Source organism: Echiichthys vipera (genome assembly GCF_963691815.1).
Source record: "Echiichthys vipera genome assembly, chromosome: 10".
Classification (NCBI taxonomy): Eukaryota; Metazoa; Chordata; class Actinopteri; order Perciformes; family Trachinidae; genus Echiichthys; species Echiichthys vipera.
Window position 1 is genome coordinate 9,877,450 of NC_139835.1, and position 25,800 is coordinate 9,903,249.

Here is a 25,800-nt window from a genome sequence, read left to right on the forward strand (position 1 = left end):
TAAAATGATGTGTGCCTGTGTGGTAGACCAGGGGCACTTGGTGTAATAAGTGTTGCACAACAAGTAGTCAGAAATGTGGGCGTGTTTGTTTGCTAGCCCGTTGTATAAACCTGGATTTATTTTCTCTGTCAGCTCTGTTGTGTGCTCATGCTGCCTGGCCCTGTCCATACCCCTGCAGTGCTTTGACTAACATCCACGTAGTCTGTATCAGTGAGCAGCACCGGGCTGCAGTGACTGACAGCTGAGGCAGGTGGGCATTGAGTCAGACTCAGTGACACATTTTCTGGGCTTGCTTGATACCTGATACCTTCACTCTCTGCTGCTGCTGCTCCCCAAATGAGCTCCCCTAGTGATGCCAGTGGACTGCCTCCAAAGAGGTTAAAAGACCTGGGCAAACTTGAAGAATTGCAAAACCGTAAACAAGTAATAGTGGGCTTAGCACAGAACTCTAGGGGAAAGAGAACATTTTCAAAACAACAGAAGGGATCAGTGTTGATCATCAGGACTGAAACATTTTACATTAAGTGAGTGATGCAAGCAGTGTGTCAACATAGTTGTTAAGCTGTACGGATGTTGCGGCACCAGGCAAGTTGATTGCAAATGTCTTTAAAAATTGGAAATTTGCTCAAAGTTGCTTTTAATACTTATTTATTGGTCGTGTTTGAGGTTGACAGTGTATTCTGTTTGTTTTTAAATTTTCAGTTAGGTCACCATGATCTGTATTAAATTCTAGAATAGTGAGGGGGAAAAACAACAACTTCTGAATTATTCAATTTTAGGCAATTTGACTGTACAAGCTTTGATTTGATTTGACATTATCTTTGCCAGTTTTTCATCATATTGAACTACAACGGTTCTGATATAAAACTTGACTACTGCACCTCCTCTTGGCTCAGTTTTCAGGCTTAATAATACTATTTATTCTCTCACCATGATGCATTTTTTATGTATTGAGCTGTTTTACAGAATGTATTTGTATGATTTGTCGTTGCCCAGGGCCAACACAGTTGCAAGAGGTCTTATTGCCTTTCATATACTGCAGCTTTAAGTTGCCCCAGGAAATTAGTAAACAACAGCAAAGGCAGAAACCCACTCAGGTGGATTACTGTGGCATGGCATCAATAGTTACAGGAAGGCGTGTTTACAAAGAGTGAATGCTCTCATCTCTGAGTTTACCAATGTCATGCCACAGATGATGGCTTCCTGCTGCAGCTTTGATAGGAAATTTGGCAGAGGCATGGCGTCTAAGTATTCTTTTGGCTTCCTATTACTTTGCTGTTACAGTCAGTCTGTTTAATGTAATTTAGCAAAGGCAAATTAGCACTCATACTACCAGAAGATTTGTTATAATTGTATCTGTGGGTCCCCCTCTGTCTTGTGCAACCACTTATTTTAGATCATTAAAGTAGAGTGGAAAAGATGAGATGTGTTTTTTATCTTTTAGTTATGAACTTCCCTGTAAAGCTCCCTGTTGCATAAGGCCCCATTACTGAATAGTCACTATTAAAATAAAACACAGCAGTTATTGTATGACCATGAATGTTTTAAGCAGATGGTCAAAATTAAATTTATTTCAAACCTTATTTGTTGTAGAAACTAAGCTTTTGTGTCAAGGAAAGTTCCAGAAGCTGTGCTATTTAATTACAGTTTCCTGCAGGTCGCCTGAACACTATAATTAGACAACTTTTGGCCCTACACGTCTTTACGAAACAGATAATCTAATTTCAATTGGCTTCTCTAATCGATGTCAAGCACTCCATTATGCCACCATCATTAAATTGTGTCATAGATTATTGCTATAGTATAGGAATTAACAGACTTAAACCTGATCATTCCCCTGTCTCATTTCATCCATTAAATACCTGCCATTTCTGTCCTTGGCTACAAGCAGACTCAGAATATAGCCTAACAGGTCACCAGTCTACCATAGGACTGGCAACCATAGCAGACATCTAGACAGCCATTCACATTTTTAAAACGATGATTATAAACATTTTTGCATTTATTTCTATATTTTGCATTGACTCATATATTCTATATGGTGTATGTAATTGTCAGGCTTTTGAGCAGCAGTGCAGCAAAGTGCAGCGGGGGGCAGACCAAGGAAGATCACAGCAGCGTAGCCATGCTTACGTTGGCCAGTAAGCTGAAGAGGGATGATGGAGGAAAGCCTGGCCGTGCCTCTGGAGCCTCCGACTCCACCCACAGGGTGTCCATCAGGGACCGCCTCCTTACCAAAGGTACCTACAGGTCATCGTCTATGTCGTCCATTATGTATAATGTCAGTTGGAGCAAAACAGACAAGCTAAATATGTGAGGACTGAAATTGTAGCCCAGGAAATTGTTTCTTGGCTGCTTTCTTGTTTATTTCAGAAATTTGAATTTGTTCTTGCCCCTCTTCATCCATGGACTTCTCCTTCTATTTCTTTTCCTTTGTTTCTACCTCCCTCCTGTCATCGCTCCCTATTTCTCTGTCCATAATTTTGCTTCTGGCACCTTGGTTTTTATTTATAGGTTCCAATTGTTGCCTTGAGATGCAGCTTCCAGACATCAGCCTCCCCTCTCCTCCTTTAAAGTTCAGATGGTTGTCCATGTCCTCAGTTTTTGTTATTCCCTTTCACTCATCTCTTACTCACACACCTTACTCTCATCTGTCTTTGTTTTGCAGTGCAACATCAGAGTGACTTATTGTTTCTCTCTCATAGGCTACGTTCACTCTGCAAGCCTTAGTATTCAATTTCAAATTTATTGCTTGGATCCCCTTTTTTTGGGGGGGGGGGGGGGGGGGGGGGGGGCTTGTGACCATATGACAACGAGTATGGGGAGAGAGAGAGTCAAATCTTTAATTCTGAGTTTTTGTGGAGCAACGGTTCCTTTATCTGTACAGAGGCAAGTATGGATGCGGAGTCGGAGCCAGGAGTGGTGGGATTGTGACGTGAATGACTCCGACTTGTGCAGAATTGTGATGTATGACGTCGATTCAGCATAACACAAAGGTCAAATTAATTCTGATATGACTGTTCGTATATGACATTGCAAAAAAACCCCAGACCTGCAACTGATTTAGGACAACATTTAAAAGTGGCCGATTACATGTCAAGTTCTGCTGTCTACACCAATCTCTGTCACCTATGACTACGACTACAGAAAAAAATCCGATTTGGGGCATTTTGGCCAGCAGTCTGACCGTAGCCTAGTTTCTTTTGCTTTGTGAAAGTTTTTTCTGTGATCGTCATCATTACGGAATTACTATGGATTGATGATCACAAGGGTGAATATTTCTAAATGAGCTGACATGGGACCGGCACTTTATAAAACTCTCTTTGATGACATCTTTTTATTGCCTATCATTCCTGTTCTTGCCAGGACTGTTTTATTACCATGGTCTGTTCCACAAATCAAATCCTACTGATCATTACTCTTCAGAGAACTTCAATTCTATGCAAAATAACTAAATGATGATGTAGTGTTTGTCGAATAAAACATCTACCACTGGGAGTATACAGAAAAAGGGCAAAGCAGCTGGTGGACACAAGTGGACTATGGAGAATAGTACTTGTTCTGGAAGAGTCAGTTGTTGGTCTCATTGGGCAAAACGGTAACTCCCTGCTCCGAGGGTCCGGTTAAGTAGCTGACCCTATACTTTGACCTCCATGAGAAGGGTCTGAATACTGTAGTTGAAGTGAGCGAATATTTGTACAGATTTCTTTTCTATTTAGGTTTTTAATTTTCTTTTAAAGACGAAATCAGCTAAGTGTGCGCTTTGAGCATTTCTTCCGCTCTCTGCCATGATTCCTTCTTGCTGCAAGTTTCCAGTGGCGTATGAGTTTGACGTCAGTGTTTTGCAATGCACAACAGGCTGGAGGCAACGAATGTGACTTTTCAAATGCAACTGGTTCTCCATCCCTACTTGATCGTCTTTTGTTTTTCCCCCGCTACATTGTCGTATGCAGGTACAACTTGCATATCAGACATCAGGCTATATTTTTATACAGACTTATTTAAAAAGTATGAAAGTAGCAGCTCTCTGTGTTGATCGGTGTGCTCACATGGCACACCAATCAAATATTCTCCAAAAACAGGCAACATTCTAACGTTTTCAGTTGTGTAGAATGCATTTTTAAGGGCCTTCGCCGTTAGATATAAAACATGACACAAGGGAAATTTTCATCTTTGTCCTTTTTTCCCCCTTCACATTGTTCACCAAGAAAAGAGTTGAGCCATTGATTTGATCACACATTCCTTCCTTCCTCCCTCCATGTCTCTGTGACTTATTGAAACTGACGATGTTTCAATGAAATGTTAGCTGTTGACTATCCTATTATGTACGATAACGTTAACTCGTCCATATCTGACTCAAAGTAACTGACATAGTTGACAACTTTTCCTGAAACGGTTCCATCAAACTGACGATGTTTCACTCATAATGTTAACTATTTATATACTTATTTGGTCATACACATGTAATTTTAACCGGTTTATTCTTTGTAGCATTTTTTGTCGTCAGCTTATTTTGGTTGTAACAATCTAGTAAAGCTAACCTTATGTAATGGTAATGGACTTGTACTTATATAGCTTCTTTCTAGTCTTCTGACTACTCATGGCGCTTTCACACTACTTGTCACACAGACATTCACACTGATGGCAGTGGACATCTACATACCATCTAATCTAATCATTCACACCACATTTACACACCCATGCGCAGCACGGGGAGCAATTCGGGGTTCAGTGTCTTGCCCATCATTTCAGCTAAATCCCCTCACTCAACACAACAACGACAAGAAATTCACAGCTGGTCTAGTGAGTGTGCCACTAATATGGGGCATGGACAAGCTGTGGATACACGTACACACTGACCAAACTTCGTCAAACACAGACTGAACATGTTCAATCAGTCTAACATCTCCAAACAATTCCAAAACAAGGACTGACCGCCATGACGCACACAAACACCTGTTTGTCTGTGTTTTGGAGAATATTTGTTTTATGTGCCTTGGGATGGTATGTGGCTCTCTGTCTTTACCCTCTTTTCTGCTCCCTTATCCATGATTCTTTTTTTCTCTCAACAGAAGTTGCAGAACTTGAATCCCATCTCCCTAGTAAGTATGCTATACACCTCCATACATAATCCCATTCAGTTAGTCAGGTTCTCTCTGAGTTGTATTCAGGTTAGCCAGATCACTCAGCTCTTCCACATACATGTTTGCTGTGTTAAGCCAGAAATAATCCATGCTCTTCTTTAAGTATTAACACATGCGCTTTGAGCCCTTGAGCCCAACTTTTCATGCTTGTTTTACTTCTGGCCTCAGGAGATTTTGGTTAAAACAGATACCCAACTACTATTTAGTTCTGGCTTTTATTTGAGAATTATTTTCTGGTTATTGTTATGCATGAGTGTTGAATGAATTATGGTTGCTTTGGCTGAACTCAGCGTGCCTGTTGTTGTTTTTGTTTTGATGAGTTCACCCTCGCAGCTGAGAATCATGAAAGCCACAGATGTAAACAGTGTAGCACATAGTGTTGACAAGAACTTAACAACGCTGACCGGTCTGCTTGAAAATATGTAGTGTACGTATGATATCATACAAACCTGTTGATGTGAATACGTTGCCTACATCCCTTAAATAAGACACATGATAATTCAGAAATGGTAATCTCCACCAGGGGTTCCCAAACATCTTTAGCTCAAGTCCCAAAAGAGGAATCTGATGTCTCCCCGAGACCCAAATTTATAAAAATCCCTCATGAAATCACAGGTTTGAGAATGAGGGAATTACAGAAGTCACATCCAGCGTTACCTTAGCCAGACAGCATGAACACATTTTTTACCTGAAATAAGGTTCATGAGAAGAGAGAGACCAGGCGGTTAAACTGCCCTGCACACGGCTACTGAGACAAACATATCTGCTTAGCAAAAATTAACTCTCCTCTTCTATTTTAATTAGGACAATCAACACTTCATTTTACTCTGCTGATTGGCGACCCAATAAAACTGGTTCCTTGACCTGTATGTTTGCTGCACACTGCAGCCTGATCTGCACTTATAAATCTGAAATGCATTCCAGACAAATACTCTCAGTGGCCCTCATTTATCAATCTTGCGTGAAAACGGGCGCAGATCTGAGCGCACAATTGGTCGTAGGACAGGACACACGTGTGATTATGAAACATTCTTATCTGAGCAAGCGTACGAATGAGCGGGCCTCCGACACACAGATCTGCATCCGACACACAGATCGGCATCCTGACATCCGAGATGGAGCAAAATAAAGATGTGCTTTATGGCAGTCTTAAGAGTGGAATAAAAGGGGCCCATAAAAACGCTGTATGGAAAAGAATAACGGAGGCAGTCAACCCGTGTGCGTGTGCGCACTGCTGAACCTGCACTCCTGCTCTGTAGCTGGGTTTGCCAGCGGGGTTATTAGGTATTGCGTTATAGGATAACCTTTGACACCTAGAAGAACTATAACAAGATGTTAATCATCTGATACCTTGTTTGATTTAATGCAATTTAATGAGGGTAGCCACTTACCGAGGAGATGACTTTGGCTCTGCAGTGCGCATTCCTGCAGCCGCGCGCCAACACAGTCATTCATTCATTCATCTTCAACCGCTTGTCCCTGTCGGGGTCGTGGGGGGCTGCAGCCGAGCTATTTTGAAATATAAAAGAATCGCTTACACGATCTCAGACCTGACGTGAGATTTGATCGTAGCTCCCGCTCACGTCCAAATTGATAAATGCCGAAGTTTGCCAGGAAATGGTGGTACGCACGTTTTTCTGCCGTAGGTTTGTTGATAAATGAGGGCCACTAGCACTGGGGCTGTTTGACTACAACCTCTGGGAACTGAGGTGAACAAGGACTCTGCACTGTTAAAGAAAGCTCTCATGACTATTGTGCTCATCCAAACCATGCTTCATTACCAACAACAATGATAAAATATGGTCCTGTGAAAAGTATTGATTTTCAAGAGGCTTCAACACTATCCTTTATTGAAACCTGGCTTCATGCCGTGGATCTGGACTTGCTGTCTGATGGATTTTCACTGTAATGGGCAGAAAGAAACTCAGGAAAAAGGAGGAGGGGATCTGTTGATATATACTCCTGAATGAGCAGTGGTGCTGTAAAACCACACACAAGGGCCTCATGGACGAACCACTCGTTGAACAGATCTGTTCTTAAATTCCGTGTACAAGACTTTTAAGAACAAAGCCTACAAGTGATTTGAGGGAATTTTGTGGCTTTCACACATTTTCTCTTATTTAGATGTTTCTCTTAGGTGTGAAAAGGGCTGCATGCAACTAACTATTATTTTCATTATTTATTTATCTGCTGATTCTTTTCTAGATTAACCATTTGAAAAATGTCCACCCCAGTGTCTCAAAGTCCATGGTCTTGGTCCAAGGTCTCGGTGATGTCTTCATACCCAAATACATTCCGTTTAATATGCTATAAAACAAAGAAAATCAGGCAAAAATGAATTTAAGGATTAATGTATTTTGAAAATAGTTTGCGATTTATTTCGATTTTCAACTGATCATTGTGGTACATTACAGACAGTCCACTGCAGAATAAAACACAACGTACATGATGATAAGAATGTAAAGGTTAAAGCATATTAAGCCTTTGTTGCAAAAAATAAAAAATACATCATTATAATAAACTTAATCAAAAATGTATATCCTGTAAACCGTCCTTATCGTCCTTTCAAAACATTATCACAGACGTACACATACCATAAACACACATTTTTATACTTATATTGTCAATTTACACTTTAATGTGCTGTTGTATGATGTTATTCACTGATGTCTGATTATTGTTGGGACATGTGATGCTCAGGCCAAGATGGCATAGATGATCGGTGAGCTTGATGAGTTTGAAGACTAATTAACTTTCAGATTTCATAAAATGATCATCAGTTGTTTGTAGAGTGCTATATTTGATATGTTTTGCATGTAGCCCGCAGTAGATTATCTGCTCTGCCTGACTAAAAGCGGTTGAACTGTTGCATTTCATTAAGTGTTTCCTTGACATTCATTGCAGTCATTACCACTAATATGTTTTAGAAGTCACAATATGTGCAAAAGCCTTGTGCATCTAGAGTCTGATTCTACACAGAACAAAACAAGAAAGGGTTATTCAATGAAAACAGCTGAATTGATGTTAAGTTTGACTTAAAACCGCTCCAACATGAATATAAAAAAAACATTCACCCATGTGATGTCAACTGTCTTGAGCGCAGTACATGTCCTTGAACACCAGGGGGAAACGTGGTGCCACAGGGAGTACCAAGATATAAAACCCTGCAGTCTGTGTGGATGAAATGAACATACTGTGGCTCAGGAAGGATTTAATAAAAAAATAATATATTATTGATGTTAATGCCATGGCACGAAGCCAAGTCATTAAAAAGTAATGGTAGTCCTTCTAGCTGCTTTTGGCTTTAACCTTTGACTGTAATGTCTAACAACTTTTCCCTCATTTGTTCCTGTTCAGGTACATGCAAAGCCAGTTTCCCAGATGAGGACAAGCTGCATCATTTTCAGCTGGCAGTGTCTCCTGGTAAGAGAAAAGTCATTCATCTGTCCCCTTTCCTTACATGACTAACTGCTTTAATTAGTTCATAACTGCTTTGTTATTGGGATATCATGTTGGTTTCCAGCCTTGTGCACTTATTGTAACAGCGTTGTTGGTTGCTTATTATGTTGGTGGGCTCTGAATTTATGGTTGTTTTATATTTAAGAACATTTAAAATCAGACTCAAACTTAGGATTGTGATTTTATTAACCACTTATCAAAGCCTAAGTAAATGCAGATACTAATTGATAAAGAAGCCCAATTAAAGGGGGCAAAGGGCAAAAATGCCCCAATAAGTCTCAGAATGTGCCTGAAATGTGATCAATGGGCAAAAAATGCCCATAATATTAACTGATAATATTTTCAGACTGCTGTTATTTTCAGGTGATTCATAAGATAAACACGAGATCTGTGTCCGCACGCATACAATTACGCATGGAGCTGCCGTTGCTCACTCCACTACCCAGTGAAACCTTCACTGTGTCTGTGTGTCATGGTGGGGAGTGCTATTCTTAGCTTAAGCTAACCCGACATGTTCACGGAAGTAGTAGCTAAATCTCTCCATAGAAAAAATCTTTTTTCAGCTGATATCTAGGCTATAACAAGATTAAGCTAGCAAAGCAGTTTAGTGTTTGAGAAACTTCACGATTGTCTTCAAGCTAACGTTAGCTTAAGTTGACGGGTGACTCAATGGGCAGTAGAAATGATCTCTATTGCATAAATCTGTCCTTTGGAAAAAATATATTTTCCAGTATCTTAGTTGAAACGCGATTGAACTAGCAAAGCAGTTTAGTGTTTATATTTGTTGTATTTATTCAGTTTGATTAACTTCACAATGTGTACAAGCTACGCTAACACTAGGCTAAGCTCGTTATAACTAACAGGGCAGCAACGGGCTAAATTAAATCAAGATAGTACGTTCCATAGCAACCGCCGGCCAGGAGGGCCTGTTTCTTTTTTAAGAACAAAGCTTTATGGATGATTTTTGTCAATAGAAACAGTTTAAATTGAAATATGCCCTTCACTTTAATATTGCCATACTTGGAAAGTTTTATAAAAGCAATCATAATCTGTGTCCGGCAGAACAACGCCCCCTTAGCAGTGATATAATCCCAACATACCACTGCCTGTCGTGAGCAATTGCTCAAGTATACCCTTGAAATGGCACTCCAGTCCTCTCTGTATTCCATTACTGTGGCACAGTACAATATGCTGGCTCAGCAGTGTGCTCAGTACAAACCTGTGGGACTACCCAAGTCTCTGGAGGCTCTCTTGCCTCTCACCTCCTGCTCTCTATTTGTCATACACACTTTTTCTTGGTCTTCAAGCCCAATGTCACCTTCTCATTATCACAGAGAAAACAGGCCAAAGGGACAAAGGACAAAAGGAAGAGACAGGTAATTGAGTAGTGAAATCAAAGTAAACTATATAACTCTACAGGTACAAGTCCATCCCATAGATTTTGTCATTACCCTATTATCTTGTGCGTCTTATCTTATCCTATCTGGTACATTTGTTACGAGAAAGTTGTCAGAAGTCACTGCACCAATTTTTGCCAAGTATGATGTTTTGATATTTTGATGTTTTAGTAAGTGGTGGATTCATTTAAAGTTTTCAAACTATTCAAAGCCTTGTGTGTGTAAGTGCAAGAAAGTATATGTGAGCGTGTGTGTGTGTATGTGTGTGCGCGTGTGTGTGCGTTTGTGTGTGCGCGCCTGTGCGTGTGTGTGCGCATGTGTGCTTGTGTGCGCATGTGTGTTTGTGTGCGTGTGTGCGTGTGTGTGCGTGTGTGTGTGCGCGCCTGTGCGTGTGTGTGCGTGTGCGCATGTGTGCTTGTGTGCGCATGTGTGTTTGTGTGCGTCTGTGCGTGTGTGTGTGTGTGTGTGTGCGTGTGTGCGTGTGTGTGTGTGTGTGTGATTCATCTGTCTCCCTGCCAACCGAGAAGGCACTGCAACTTAGTTTTCACAAAGCTTTTTGTAAGCAAAATCTGCAGACAAAAGCAAAGATCAGCAATTAGAGACACTATATGGTGTCATGTTCTTTAAGAGGAGTTGTTAAGGAGATTGAGTTCTCAGAGAACAGACTTGCTCAATTATTCAGAACCTCTGGCTCTCCTGACGTACACCTCCCACGTACACACACCTCCCCCCCTTTTCCCTGCCTTTCACTTTTTTCTTTTAGTGTTTTTGTTTCTCCCCTTGTTAAATTTTGTTATTTTTCTGTTCTCTTCCTCTTCCCTGCTCTCTCTGTTTTCCCTCCACTAAAAGATAGGCAATCTGGTGTTTTAACACAGAGGTCATTTTAAGTCTATGGCCAAGGGACCATGTATTGAATTAGATCTAATACAGTACATTATCAAATGGCAGTGTCAGATCCAAAGTACTACTGGGCAGATCAAGTAGTGAGTGAACATACTGTTCTGTGGAAAGACTAATCAGGTAACTACATTTCTTGAGATGTTTTAAAATATATAAAATAAAATCCAAGCATTAGATGTAAGGAAAAAGTACCACCTCAAGTCATGGTTTTGTATGTCTCTGCTAGACGTAAGATGCAGGTGTCTAATTGTTCTATTATCCTCAAACTGTGCTGTCAAATTTCCTTTCAGAAGTTTAGACAATTGGTTAGACATTATACACACAGAAGCTTTCATTTTCACTGCAGGGACGTGGTCAGGGAAATTTGAAATGCAAAGGGAACTTGCCGCAGGATGCAGGTTGTCCTATATCTCTTATATCCAAACCTGCGTAAGGTAAAATCATCTTGACTCATGTGTAGACTTTCTAGCTCCAGGCTTACGTAAGTGCTTCTTTTCTGTTCTTTTCTTTTGTCTTTTGTGATTGTTTCAGTTTTTGTTATCTTCAGTGTCTCTCATGGGAATTGCTGTAGCTCTGTTTATTCTGCATGAGCTCATTTATGCCGTATTTTAAGCTTTTCATTGACTACGGTCGGCCCCCCAAAAAAACCCTAAGGCCCATGTTTTAATGGGTCCAGCAGCCACAAAACCAACTGCTTCACGAAATCTGTCAAAAACAGAACAAATCCACATGCCCAACTTTTTGGTAATCGGGGAAAACATGCTCAAACTTTTGTGCTAAAACTGATATCCTTTAGTCCCGTTCAATGGTTTTAACTTAGTCCTACGCTCAGATTTGTGACCAAATTACAAACGAGCTCTGCTGGCATGGTGCAATTCGCATCATGTCCCCCCTTCCTGCACCCTCTCCCCGATACCTCCCCTCGCCTAAACCAGAGGAAGTAAGTGAGAACATGCCTGACAGAGAATCTCCAGTTGTGTGCTGCATGTGTGAAAGAGACAGGCCGGATCCTCCTGTCATTGTCCAGGGTTCATATTGTAAACGTCATTACATCTTGTCAGCAACACTTTTTATTTTGCTTTATTGGATGCATGTGGTGCAATATTCATCCAGGCGATGAATTCACACTGCACTTGTTTTTCATATTTTCAGTTCTAAGCTGCTTTTTATTGTCTTTCTGAGACATAACTTAAATAACATCACCTCAATTGAAGACTAAAGGAATAAAAACACATTGGCTTGTTGCTGAGTGCAGATTATTTCCCGTGGCCTTTGTTTGTTTTTATTATTACACGACGTCTTATCAAAAAGTATTTTTACCAACATGAATCCAACATTTATTTTGATACATAAAAACAATTATTAGTGAAATCAGTCATCTTTTTCAAGCTCAGGTCAGTTGAAGGTCTCTTTCATTACTCTTTTTAGTTTAGTTTCCTCTTCCCATGCAAACAGTTCTGTGCCGTGACCTCGTAGCTCCAGACCCCCGTGTCTCTACGGAATGGGGGCAGCAAGAACACTCCCGGGCAAACACATTCTCACATGTTATTGTTTGGATTATTACAAATACAGTCAATTTGCATTGTCTTTTTGTTTCAGCTCTGCACTTTCTCTGCTTGATTTGCATATGAATAATTGATGTATTGTTGTGCATATTGCTGCCGAAACCTGCAAACTTTTAGTTTCTTTGAGTGGTTTGAGTGAAGAATGCTGAGGCCATACTTTGTTTGTGTTAAAAAAAAAAGTACATTTATGGAAAAAAGTATAGTTCAGTAAGTTTTTTTTCCAACACACAATGACCCATTAAAAGCATGTTGTTATTCTCTAACAGACCTTTCGGAGTCCTTTTGGATATGTCTGTAACACCTTGGGTGAGTTTTTTGTCCTGTTTGCTCAGAGGTTGTCAAGTTCAGTCTTCTGTTTACAGCTATTGTCATGTCTGGGTTTGACTCGTTTCATAGTTTGGCCTTGTGAACGCCCACACTGGAGATGTTTTTTGCTTTTGTTTGTGTCAGATCCCTCTCTAAAATTCAGGGACACTTCCTTTGATCTACGTATGTATACGTATGTATAATAAAAATCACTCTTTTTTGTTTTTCCATTAGTAAAAGTTGTGGATAGTACCTGCTACCTGTAGTATTTTTAGTAAGGTTCGAGGTTCCAAGTGAGCTCAGCAATATAAGGTGGTTTCTCAACTCATGTGCAGGAGACGGGAGAAAAGGACACTTTTAAAAGTTACTACTGATGAAAACACAACATTTTCTGAGTTTGGTACTTCATTATAAACCACTTTATTGTAAAGATTTTAAAGGAAATGTATCTTTCCACTTTTTTTTAGTCAGCAAACTTTGCGACGGAAGAAGAGTACAACATATCCGTCATTCAAAGTAAGTTTTATGAAACTAAAAATAAGGTTATTGTCTACTGGCAGACCTCTGTGCCGACACCCCTACCTTTTGACGGACAACTGCGGCATACAGAACCCATTCCAGAGTGATAAGAGCAGGAACAAAAACACACACCACCAAAAGTTTGAAAGTAACATCCACAAAGTAGCAGAAGAATCACTCTCAATGGTTTCTGTGACATGTTAAATACTTCATAGTAATGATGTTTAAAAATACAAAAACGGCCCAAATCTCAGAGCTGCCATAGAGCTGAAACCCTGAAAAGCAACACCACTGAAGACACACCTTCAACAGGTAGCAGCTGCAGTGGAAATGGAAACCCCTGCCTTGCTGGCGTGCCACGTCTAGTTGTATCATGCGGTGGAAAAAAGCCATAACAAATTTTTATAAAGAATCTATTTTCCCAGAAGATAAGGAGTGTGATTTTTAGGTTTCGTATAGTCGTCATTGACTATAAAGTATGGATTTAGTCTGTGACATCACCCATTAGTTTCTGAAGAGCCAAAATTAATCTCAGTGTGGATGGGACCATCTTTGCAGTGCCTGATGCCGCTGACTTGTGGCAAATTCTGAAATGGACAAAGAGGGGGAGCTGAGGTGAGTTTGAATGAAGCCTACAGTTTCCTCTGATCTGACCTACCTGTCACTCATATAAAGCCATGCCCTTAGCCTTTATATAAGCAATTCAAACAGGTGAGTTGTATGAAAATCCCCCCGTACAGTTTTCATGATCAGGGAAATCACAGTTCTTGGGGCCAAAACCATTACAAAATAAAGTTGGGCATTTTAGCATGGGGAATGACTCGCTTCTGGAGCCAGTCTTAAGTGGCCATTTTAGGAATCGCAGAGGTTGCCACTTAGTATTTATATAGGCCCAGTTGTCTCAGTAAGACTGATTGTTCCAGTATACTGAAGACAAACATGAATTATTCATGACCTCTGACGGTCGCTGTGACTCGGTGGATGCTCTCTGTCTTCTGCTATTCTTTTCCTCTTTCAGTTTGTTTCTCTTTGTGTCCTTTTTTCTGTCCATCCATCCCTTGATTTTGATGCGTAGCTGTTTCTTTATCCTCCTTTCTGCTTGACAGTTGTTCAAGCTTTATCTCTCTTTCACACAGTGTTTCTCTCCTCTCTCTTCTCATTTATAATACAGGAGAGACTGTTTGTGCTGTCTAATTAAAGTGTACCTCTATCTTTGTTGTAGTGAATGGAATCTGGGGGAGGGTTAGATTAGTGAGGCCCTATCTCAAATTGCTCTGTGTTTGAGTACTCAGACAGGGTTAGGGAGTCAGCGTGAGACGCTGCCTTTGTGCCAGTTTTGAATGTAACAACACTGAAAACAACAACCTTTTCCTCTGAAACATGATTTTAAGTGTTATTGCAATATTGAAATAACTGAGGTATTTTTGGGGGAAATTCGTATTGCATTATTTTGTAAGATGTAAAGAACATTCCCCCCCAGACCATGCGCAACTGCTGGGTGTTTTTAGATAAAATGGGCAGAACTGGATACTGGCTGCTCAGCGCACATACCTGTTGGATCAAATGCCTCTCAAAGAATTGAGATCAATCAGAAGTTCTCATGAGTATCAGTACCTGTGTAAAGTCTAACAAGCTCTGCAGTATTTCTTTCTGTCCAAATCTGACTCTTTTATCCTCCTCTTATCCCTGAAAGTGCTGTAGCCATTTTAAGCCATTTTAAGTTGCAGCGGTGTGAACTGACCCATCTAGTTGTGAATCTAGCCGGCAGCTGGTTTTAGAAGGAGAGAGAGAGAGAGGTTGTTTCATCACAACTGGAAATGCAACTGTTGCAAGTATCTCAACATCTTATAATGCTACAAATGATATCCAGCCGTAGCTCAATTACCCAGGGCCCCCCTGCAGAGTCCAACCATGAGGCCCCTCGCACAGACCAACACAGGCCGACCACTCACTTTCCATATTTAAGTTTATGTGCCTACGTTACATTTACATTTGCAATGAATATTCTTATGGAAATAAATGTCATAGGAGTGCTGTTTAATTAGTGTCCATATTCATTTGTGTCAATATTTGGCCATGTCTCTTCAGCAACTTTAGGTTCATTAAACTCAAATGGCTTATTTCTATTAGCGCTAGCCCATACAGACATTACAGAACATACATCTTTTTCAAAAGTTATTCAGAACATTGCACATACAATCATAAAGAAAATTAATAATTTAGGCAGGGCTTGAGGCTATATCAGGACAGGCAGGCAATGAATACAGTAGGCTTTACATCACAATCAGCATTTTTTTCAATTAGCATTTTTCTTCTCCGCTTTCATATCCCTTTCATTTTTGTTGTGTCTGCTTTTTTAAATTCTACAAACTAACGTGTATGTACATGTATGGGCACGAGCGAGTGCACGTGTATGAGCACAAGCATTGACAGTGGTCCTGATGTCTGTATACGTCTGTTCCTCGTGCCGGACATTTAAAAACATGCAGCTGAGCGGTTCACGTGGTTTGATGCGGAGGTGTTTAGAGTGTTTACAGCAGATTAGGTCAGATGAAATGTTCAAAAACAGTCTGACAAAACTAAATGTCCGAGGGGTGATGATGTATAAGCAACAAGCAGTCAAGGGGGAAGAGGGAGGATTATGCTAAAGCACGGCACGGGCCATGTTATATACTCACTTTGTGTATGTTGTGTAGACACACGATAACGAGGCAGACATTGCACAGAACTTGCTTTTACTGCTCCTAGGCATGCGTACACACAGAACTACAGGGTACAGCGAGGGACACACAGGTAAGCAGCTACTGAAGCCCAAAGTCAAACACAGCTACGAAAAAAAGCCTGAAAAGTCAGAGGTTAGAACTGAAGTACAGAGAGGCGTTGCTATGGAGACGATAAACCGCCTGGCCTCATCTCCTTGGTCTGAACGGGCAGGCTGCAAGTAGCTGCAAGTTTCAACTCAACTTGTTGCAAATCTTTGGTCTTAACTGGGCTATGTGGCCCCATAAGATGACAGCAGAACCCAAAATGTTATTCCACTAATTAAAGATCCTGAACAAAATAAATTAAAAGGCTACATGTGGGGAGGGATGGGAATAGTGGGTTGCATTGATTGTACAGCTAACAAAGGTGTACTGTATATATATATATATATATGCTATATATAAACTGGTCAAGAAATATCACTGCACTTGTGTACTGTATATGGATGATCTTGCATGTTTTCTGCATGCATTTGTGATGTAGGCTTGTAGGTGAGTGTTTGTTCGTGTGTACTGAAGTGTACCATTGCGAGATGAAAAGGGAGGATTAAGAAAGAAAGTAGTTTCCCCACTTGGATTAGTGTGTCAACCTGTTCTTCTAAAACCAGTGTTACATTTTCCACAGTGTAGTTCGACTGAAAGGTCACACATTAGGCCTTTACTCCCCTGATATTTCAACCTAAATTGAGATTGGGATTGGTCCACTCATTTACACTCCTGTTGCAGATTCATTGATCTTGGCTGAGCTGGTCGATCTCCTTTAACAACCTCCTTTGAGACCACAGGCATGGGAGAGCTCAAGCTGAGTTTAACCTGGCTCAGCGTTTGCTCTCAGTGCAATATCATCTGGCAGCATTTAGCTAATAAAATATATGTCCACATTCTGGATAAATTACTTTGTAGGTAGTTATAAAACAGGTTTCTCAAATCAAATAGTCTGATTGGTTCATAGCTCTGATATAATAACCTACAAACATACAAGGGCCATGATGTCATACTTCCTTTGCACAGTTACGCTGAGATAAAAAAAAATGTCACCTTGCCACAAGAGATTATACAAACAGCCCTTTCAGACAGGGAACTGAAGCTGCTCTCTTCAAAGCCACCAAACTCCTCACACAAACAGTCATTTTACCTCACAGAGCACAGGAGATGTACGTGTAGTGTTTGTGGTGGGAAGGAGGATTGGCTTTGTTTTTTTATCCATTCATTATCGTGTCAGACAGACCCCTGGAGGGAGTTCATCCTGTCAGCTTTAGAATACATAAGGTAACTGTACTCTCGCTGTGCAGTGACACTTGTGGACTATTTGTACAATTGAATGTGTGATTTGCTTATAGTTCTTGATTTAAAAAATGAAAATAGATATGTCAACTAGGGCTTGCTCTAAATGTTGGAAGTTTGGCCTAATAATACATATACGTATATATATTACCTTTATTTATTAATTTATTACCTTGATACTGTTTAAACGTGATTGTGTGTAATCGTGAAGCAGAGTGTCTCCGTACAATTCTCTGTTTTATCAGTGAAGCATGTGAAGAACTACACTGCAGACTGGAGTCTCTACTAACAGTGACAAACTGCATTTTAAAATGTTATGTTACATATGTAAAGTTTGAGATCACTTTTATTCTACAAGGTCATGATATGATGACATATCTAAACCCTGATTACTTGTGTATGATGATGATTAAAGGCCCTCTTTCCACAGAAAATTGTGAATTGATGTTCATCATAGAACACATAAAAAAGCCTTGTCCTCTTTCTTTCTTCTTTCATCTTCTTTCAGATGAGGGTTACTACCAGAGTGGAAGGTTTCAGTTTGAAATAGATGTTCCCGAAGCCTACAATATGGTGGTGAGTGGTCACGTTATTTTAAAGTTTTAGTCAGTCACCTCCAGATGTGGTTTGCTCTGTTCTGTAATGCTTTCAAACAATCAATTAGCTGCTAAAATTATGTGCATAGTGACATCAACATTTCCTTCCTCTTTAAAATGCATATAGGAATATTAAAGCACTGAGCTCTAACCTGGAGATAGATTGTTTTTAATTCTCTGTGTTAAAGGTCTGCAGTATACAGCATCTGTGTGTGTGTGTGCGTGTGCGTGTGCGTGTGCGTGTGCGTGTGTGTGTGTGTGTGCGCGCGCGCTTATCAGAGTCTTTTGTATGTATGCATTGTATTGTATCCTTTGTCTGAGTATTGTATCACACAAACACACACACTGTTTGCAGCCATCTTTGACAGTTTTATGACGCCTGCAACATAATTATAAATAATCAACATTCAATCATGAAAGGTTAATTTAGTCATAAAGTTGGGCCTACTGGTGATCAAGTAGACAATCCCTTCTCTGGCTAGATATTGGAGCAGAGCAGTGTGACCAGACACAAAGATTCAAAAGCATTCCGAATCAGTATATTACCTGTAATAAAGTCATGTAAAATCCTTATTAGGGTTAAATATAAATATAAATAAACAGTAAAAACGGTGCCAGGGGAATTGCTCTGCTTGTAATTATTGAGAGTAATTATGACAGAAAGTAAGTCTTAATAAACACATTCCCCTGCATGTTAGTCTACGCATCATATCAGTTGACAGAAGCAGTCTACAGCCTGGTTTAAAAACTTTCACAGAAGTCGTTTCTTTCACTCTCTAAATAGCTTTTCATCGATTTTTCTTCATACAAACAGGCTGTAGGTTAGGACTGTGGTGTAAATGGATTCAGCTGTCACACAATACAGAAAGTGCAGCAAGTCATAACTCAGAAATCAACATAAAAAACAGTTAGAAGGCCTTTTCCATTGGCACTTTTTGCAACACTGAGCCAAAGCCTTGCTGAATTGTGTTTCCCTTAACCAGTTTTAGGGCATTAAGACACACCACCTCTAATAACCGCAATAGCCGCAATAACGTCTGGCTAAAGTCAACTAGTTTTACACCCTTCTCCCCCTTTAGGAAGACTCAACTTGTGTCTGTGCAGCAGGACAGCAGACAGAAAGACGTTTTTTTAAAGTCTCTGTGTAGGGCTGAAATATTTACTCGAGTAACTCAATTACAAAAATGCATCAAGGCAAATTCTCTGCCTCGGACGTTATGCGGCCTGTCAGAGCAGGGATCATTGTTCCACACAGACCGTTTTTGCAGTTGCACATCACTATCTGGAAAAGGCAGAGAATAAGTTTGGGATCATTTCATACTTAAAAAAGAAGTCAAAAAGGTGCAATCTGTCCACTGCAAACTAGAAATGTTACCACAACAGCAGGACATCGATGATTTAGCGTCTGAGCCGAAAGCAGCTCGTTGTTAACGCCATTTCACTGAGCGCAGCTGTTCCGGTTCAAGGAGGGCGGTTGCAGGAAGTGATGTGTAACATTAGCTGTCCTTGTGAACGCCTCTATGTAGATTTTGCTGCTTCACAATAATAGCTTTTTAACAACAACATTAGGGGGGACTGTTATTGTGAAGAATGTATAGGAAATTCGATGTGTTTATCGACTGTTTTTGGTCCTGTTTTTTCGCACAGTGTCGAGCAAAAAGACAGTAAGTTCTTCACACCTCTGTTATTACTTTGGTTGAACCGAACCATGGAGGGTCTACCTCCCTGGTGTGGTTTGTTTGAGCACGTGAACGCAGCAATCACACTCGGGTGCAGACCAAAACAACCGGATGGATCCGAACAGACTCTAGAGAGCTCTCGACATTTTGTTTGTGGTAAGAGCGTGAGCTGGCCTGTATCCGACCCAACTACCCAGTGTACTCCACAAGTTTGGGCTAAACGACTGATGTTAAGCTATCCGTCACCTACTACGTCACCGGCAAAGCAGAGCAAAGAGAGATGGCTAGCTTAAAAGCAGTCAGATATACGTATGCACTAGTCCAGAACAAAGGACCTTCTCCCTGTATTTACACCCGTCTCAGACATATCTGACCAATAAGAGGAGGTTTGTGGTGATGCATTTTGAATTGCTTGGATTTTTCTCTGTGTTAAAATAAAACTAAACCAAGGGGAAACGCTCTACGTTTACAAACTCATGAACTTATTCCGACTAGAGCAAACCAACTGATATACTCATGCTCAAGTTGAATTGAAGGTTGAGAGCTGAATTGGAAATTGAAGGTCTGTATAGAAATGTAGAAACATGTAAGCTGGTAACTAATACTGTAGTTTCTTTAAATAGGTTATTGTATGGCCTTGTTGCATTTTATGGTGCTTCGTCTATTATTCATTACTGGAGTAGGTTTGATTGAAATGCTTTGAAAGTGTTTTACAAATGAGAATAAAAGGTAACCTTAGTGAGTCATTGAGGATCATATGTTGGTCTGATAATTATCAACCTGTTTTTTTGTAATTATATTGTTGTATTATAATTGAAGTAGCTTACAAAACTACAAGCATTTCAGTGGAAGTTATATAACTGTAGTAGTAGAAGTAAAATATTTGTATACTTACATAATGATAAAAACTTTATGTGGTATCTGATTTAATGTTGTGGACCTGAGGCCAAAGGTGCAGCCAGTAAGGCACTGGTTTTTTTGCAATAGCAGAAAAAGCACGAGTTAGCCCGTTTACACCTTCTGCACAGACCTATAATATTTAGTAGATATTGGTTATTACAAGTTTATCAAATAAATTATTTTTAATTAATTTATATAGTAAATACAAATGTCAAATGTAAAAATACTTGCTTTTCTCTCCAGCCTCCTAAAGTGAGATGTCTGACCAGAATATGGCATCCTAACATCACAGAGAATGGAGAGATCTGTTTGAGGTAATGCTGCTTACACCTCCATCATGACCCACTCATACAGCTCCTTCTCAAGTTGCCATATTTTATTATGTTGCATCATTGTTCTTGCTGCAAAGAAGTTGATGGAAGAAGCAAATAAAACGGCCACCTTTATACCCCTTTCACAATGAGAACACAGCCAGTGTTAAACCAGGGGTGATTTTGTGTTTGAAAGGGTTAACTTGTGTTGACTGACGCAGAGTCGATATCAAAGTGAAAGGCACATTACCAGGGTTGCTAAAAATCCGGATACTTAGCATGCTTAGTATATATTTTTTTTTTTACAAAACAAGGGTTGAACAAGGGTCAGGTAATTCAGTCTGACCCATGTCATTCATGTGAAAAAGGTATTGGATAACACTCAAATTGTTAATGAATATGTTTCTTTCTTCTTTTGTTTGTTACTTCAGCTTATTGCGGGAACACTCTATTGATGGCACAGGCTGGGCACCAACTAGAACATTAAAGGTAAATAAATGTCATTTATTTAAGAGAATGCCTTTATTAAAAAAAATGTTTCTCACTTTTAGAGCTGTGATATTTCAGGGAATTTTGACTAATGGGCCTTTTTTTTCTAGAACAGGAAAAGTCAGGGTGCTTGAAATCCTTGAAAATGCTTGATTTTTAATGTTGTATTTTCAAGGTTTAAAAAGTGCTTGAATTTTGGATAAAGTGCTTGAAGTTGTATCTGCATTTCTTTCACAACAAATAGCTTTAGAGTATAAATTTCCTTTCCTTCTGGTGTTATGAAACACAGTTGTAGTTATTCATAGCATAATACCATCTCTTCTAAAGTTTTTTTTTTTTAAAGTGAAATGATCCTTTTTTAATATATATGTATTTATAGAAATATGGAATTTACCACTGCTGTAAGGTGCTGGAAAAGCTTGAAAATGGACCTTGAATGTGCTTGAATTTGACCACGAAAACAGTGTACAAACCCTGAAAAGTAATTGTAGCTTGTATTCATGTTTCTTGGAAGGGATTGACTAACAGGACTCTACTCACTCTACATGATAGCAGTCTGTATTTCAACAATGTTTAGTTTCACAGTGAGGGTAAAAATATATTTACAGAACCTACAACCATTCTGTAGCTGAACAGACCTTTTTAATATTTCATAGTTGGCAAATAATCCACTCCAACATCAATGCACACTACTTTACTGTTTTCCAAATGTCTTCCAAATCAAACAACAAAATCCAAGAACAAAACACAGGCACATAATCGCCCCCACCCATGCCCTACAACCCACACAGCCTGAACCACAGAGAGAAAGGATTGGGACAATTCAAGAACCTATGGATTAATATGGTTTGTGTCAGTTTGCAACAATCCAGTGTCATGATAGACCAATTAATTGGATCAGTTAATGCCATCTTTAGATAATCTGCATTGGCTGATGTCTGCGCTCCAGAGGCCCATTTACAAAAACTGTCTGCAGGCAGCCTTGTCAGTGTCACTGCAGACGAATAAAACATTTATCAGATTTGTCATTTGAGATTGTAAGTAACTGTAACTGTGAAGGCTTTTAGGGGCCGTGCACACGACAATGGCTATGCGCTGCAAGTTATTGCCTGCAACTAAATACAGACTAACTATAGTCAATGCAGACAGGAACCGTGTTAAATAAACATGAAACACTAGTCTGATCCAATTGAGCTTTTATTTCTATGTTTTCTTTTTTGTCATTCATTGCTAGTTGGGGTAACCTATTCATCCTGTAATTATTCGCATTTGTTGTGTTAATGTGAGTAAATTTATCAAGAAATATAGCATCTGTTTAGGAAAATGCTTATAATTAGATGTTGTGAAGCAAGAAATACTGCTGAGGGCTTATTCAAGAAAAGGGATACCCGAATCTAGGCGTATTTCTTAATCAGCAGGGATGCGAGGACAGATCAACATTCCTATAAAAGAACTGCACTGAGATGCATTTGCACTTATACGTAAGTGTATGCATATTGTGTGCAGTTGCCTTTAGAACGGGCGGCTGTGGCTCAGTTGGTAGAGTGAGTTGGCCAATGTCCGAACTACTTGTGTCATGGTCGTTGCGTCCTTGGGCAAGACACTTCATCCACCTTTCCTCCGACCCACCTTGTATGACTGCTGTATGTTCGAGGAGATGGTTGGAGTAGGCGCTGATTAGCAGCCACGCTTCCGTCAGTCTGCCCCAGGGCAGCTGTGACTACTATCTTAGTTTACCACCACCATGTATGTCTGTGTGAATGAATGGAGCCTGGACTCTGTAAAGCGTACTGAGTACTGAGAAAAGCACTATATAAATCAATTCCATTATTATTTTTAGAACTTAAGGGGCAGGAATCTTTTTCAGAGGCATTGCATGGCCCTCCTACCTCCAGGACCAGATTTAATCATCCAGTAAATCCTCTTGGTACTTCTTTCTGGTGTTTTTTGCACACATTAGCAATAGCGTATTTTTCTGCTTTCAATAAAAAAATACATATTATGCTTCACCTTGTACAGAATGAAGAACATTTTCTATGTAATTGAAAATTGTCAAGCTAGATTAAGTTTGTTTTATCGCAATGTCATCATGACAAATTTAGTGTCTCCATTTCACTGAACACAGTATGTGTCTCTACATGATGTCAATTACACATTATACCAAGATGAAAGACCTTGCAATGAAAACATAGCTCCAACAAATTGTTTTGGTCACATCCACTGCTTACAGTGGTTGCATTTACAGACACTTGCAACAACTGGACCCTTTATGTATCATCTTTAATTTTGTCTCCCATGCTACATATCTGTATTTTGAACTAACTCAAGCATAATAAGTATCCAACAAAATTACAAACAGAATTCAGTTTTAATTATTTAGTAAACATTAGAAAGAGTTTTCAAAAGCCATAATTGTTTAAGTACAATGGTGGGGTACAGGTGACAAAGTAGTGTGTTAAGGCTCAAACATACTTTCCCCATTCAGTGAGGGCTGCTGACATGCACCAGTCACACCCACACATAAGCAGTTACATTCATACTCTATTGAGGTTCTGCACTTGCCTGCCATTCCATGCACATGCATTTTCCGACTACTGTTATTTTTTACCGTCCATAATTTGATAGAATATCCACTGTGGCTATACCACTGCTGTACAAGCATGTTTGTTTTTTTTAAATAACCAAGGCACTTCAACAAAAACCTTTATTTTGTGTAAAAGACAGTGAGCAAAAATAGAGACCACTTTCAGATATCTCCCAGTTATTGGTGTTAAACTGGCCCTTGGTGACAATTTACCTAACAGATGGCAAGCGGCTCTAAGGTGACTGAAACCCTGAGACAGCAGGTTGTCCAGATGAAGGCCAAAGAGATTACCCTCTCAGCCATCAGAGAGAGGTTGGACGTTCCAAGTCTATGATTACAAAAATATTGAAATTTTACAAGGACACAGATTAATTAAAATCCCTCAAAAAGGCTGGCCCCATGTAAAACAAGTGCAGGAGAGGACAGGATTATGTGAAGACTCTCAATGAGGAATCGGTTCAACACGGCAGCTGGAGTTGCTCGCCAGTTCAGTGCTGAAAAGGGCAAGGATCTGTCTCAGCACACAGTCTCTCGTCCCATAAGACAATTTGGACTGAAAGCCCACTCTGCAGTGACCAAACCTCTTTTCAGCAGGAAGAATAAAAAGACTAGACTTGCCTTTGCTGAGGAGCATGTTGTGTGGACAGAGGAGAACTGGTCCAGAGTAACTTCAGTGATAAGAGTACATTCAATTTATTTGTGTCTGATGGGAAACATTATGTTCGGGGTAGGACTGGAGAAAGACTGAACCCAAAGTGTGTAAAGAAGTCATTTGGAGAAGGAAGTTTCATGGTTTGGGGGATGTTTTCTGAAGCAGGAGTTGGGCCTCTTGTACAGCTACATCAGAATCAGAATCAGAAATACTTTAATAATCCCACAAAATTATTTTCGTTACAAAACTCCAGATAAACAAACAACAAATATTATACAGACAGCATATATACGAAAAACAGAATATAAATATATATATAACTATGTATAACTATATACAGTATATATACGGTATATATTAAATATCTAATTTAAATTTACAGAAATTAGTATTTATAGTAGTGAATTATATACAGGATCAAAAATACCAGACAAATGGTCAAAAGAACAGACTGTCTGGGAAGTAAACAGAACAGCAAGCTCTAGAGAACTTATGTGACTAATTAGTGTTTGCCCGGCTAGGCCAGCTAGTGAGTGAATGGTAAGCTTGCTAGCTACAGTAGTTCACCAACATGTAAGTAGTCACTATACGTTCTATCTATTTTACGTGAACAGCGGAACGTCACTTTAGATAGGCCTGTGAATGGCCTCATTTATCCAGGTCATCGTTATCCCCAAAGCAATTTCAGTCAAAAGCAACTGTACTTGGTTATTTGTCTAGGAAGACGTTTGACCTCTTATCCAAGAGGCTTCATCAGTTCATGTACGCATCTGACCAGACTGGGACTGATCAAACTATCTGGTGTGGAGATCCAGATATTTAACCTCTCACAAAGCAGATGATGTCACTGGAACCCTTTGTGCTCCAAGTGCCAACGACGACTGACAGTCGTTGGTGGGAAGTAGGTTTCAACTTCATTAGAGCCTACTCACACTGTCCTTTTGGCCGCGGCCAAAACCGTTTTTTCAGCTAAAGCCTAGTACCTTTAAGCAGTGTGAGTAGACCCGTTCCGCGCTCAACTGCGGCCAGCGGACCGTCCACGGCCCGCTTGAAAGAGGTGGGCTTTAGCGGAGCCGTTTGCACATGTACGAGCACGAGCGTGCGCACGTGTACGAGCACGAGCACGAGCCCTACGGCAGTATCGTTATGTCCGCCTGTTCGGACATGTAAATAGAAGGACGGACCATGCGCGGACATTTAACAACAACAACAATGGCGGTGAAAGGTTCACGTTGGTGTGGTGCGGAGGTGGA

General features: G+C 40.0%; 1 protein-coding gene across 2 annotated transcripts in view; it reads left to right on the plus strand.

Annotated features, from left to right (window-relative positions):
• The window catches only part of ube2f (ubiquitin-conjugating enzyme E2F (putative)), a 72,468-nt gene that overhangs the window by 768 nt on the left and 45,900 nt on the right, over nt 1-25,800 (plus strand). Inside the window, exons 1-7 of one of the 2 annotated variants that reach the window (XM_083921650.1) lie at nt 399-524; nt 2,059-2,240; nt 5,073-5,102; nt 8,502-8,567; nt 17,845-17,912; nt 20,755-20,825; nt 21,254-21,311. In XM_083921650.1, the coding sequence (XP_083777776.1) occupies nt 2,126-2,240; nt 5,073-5,102; nt 8,502-8,567; nt 17,845-17,912; nt 20,755-20,825; nt 21,254-21,311 (408 nt within the window). In that variant the 5' untranslated portion in view covers nt 399-524; nt 2,059-2,125. Of the gene's footprint in view, nt 1-398; nt 525-2,058; nt 2,241-5,072; nt 5,103-8,501; nt 8,568-17,844; nt 17,913-20,754; nt 20,826-21,253; nt 21,312-25,800 lie in introns of those variants that run through there. The other variant, XM_083921649.1, reaches the window with a different exon arrangement.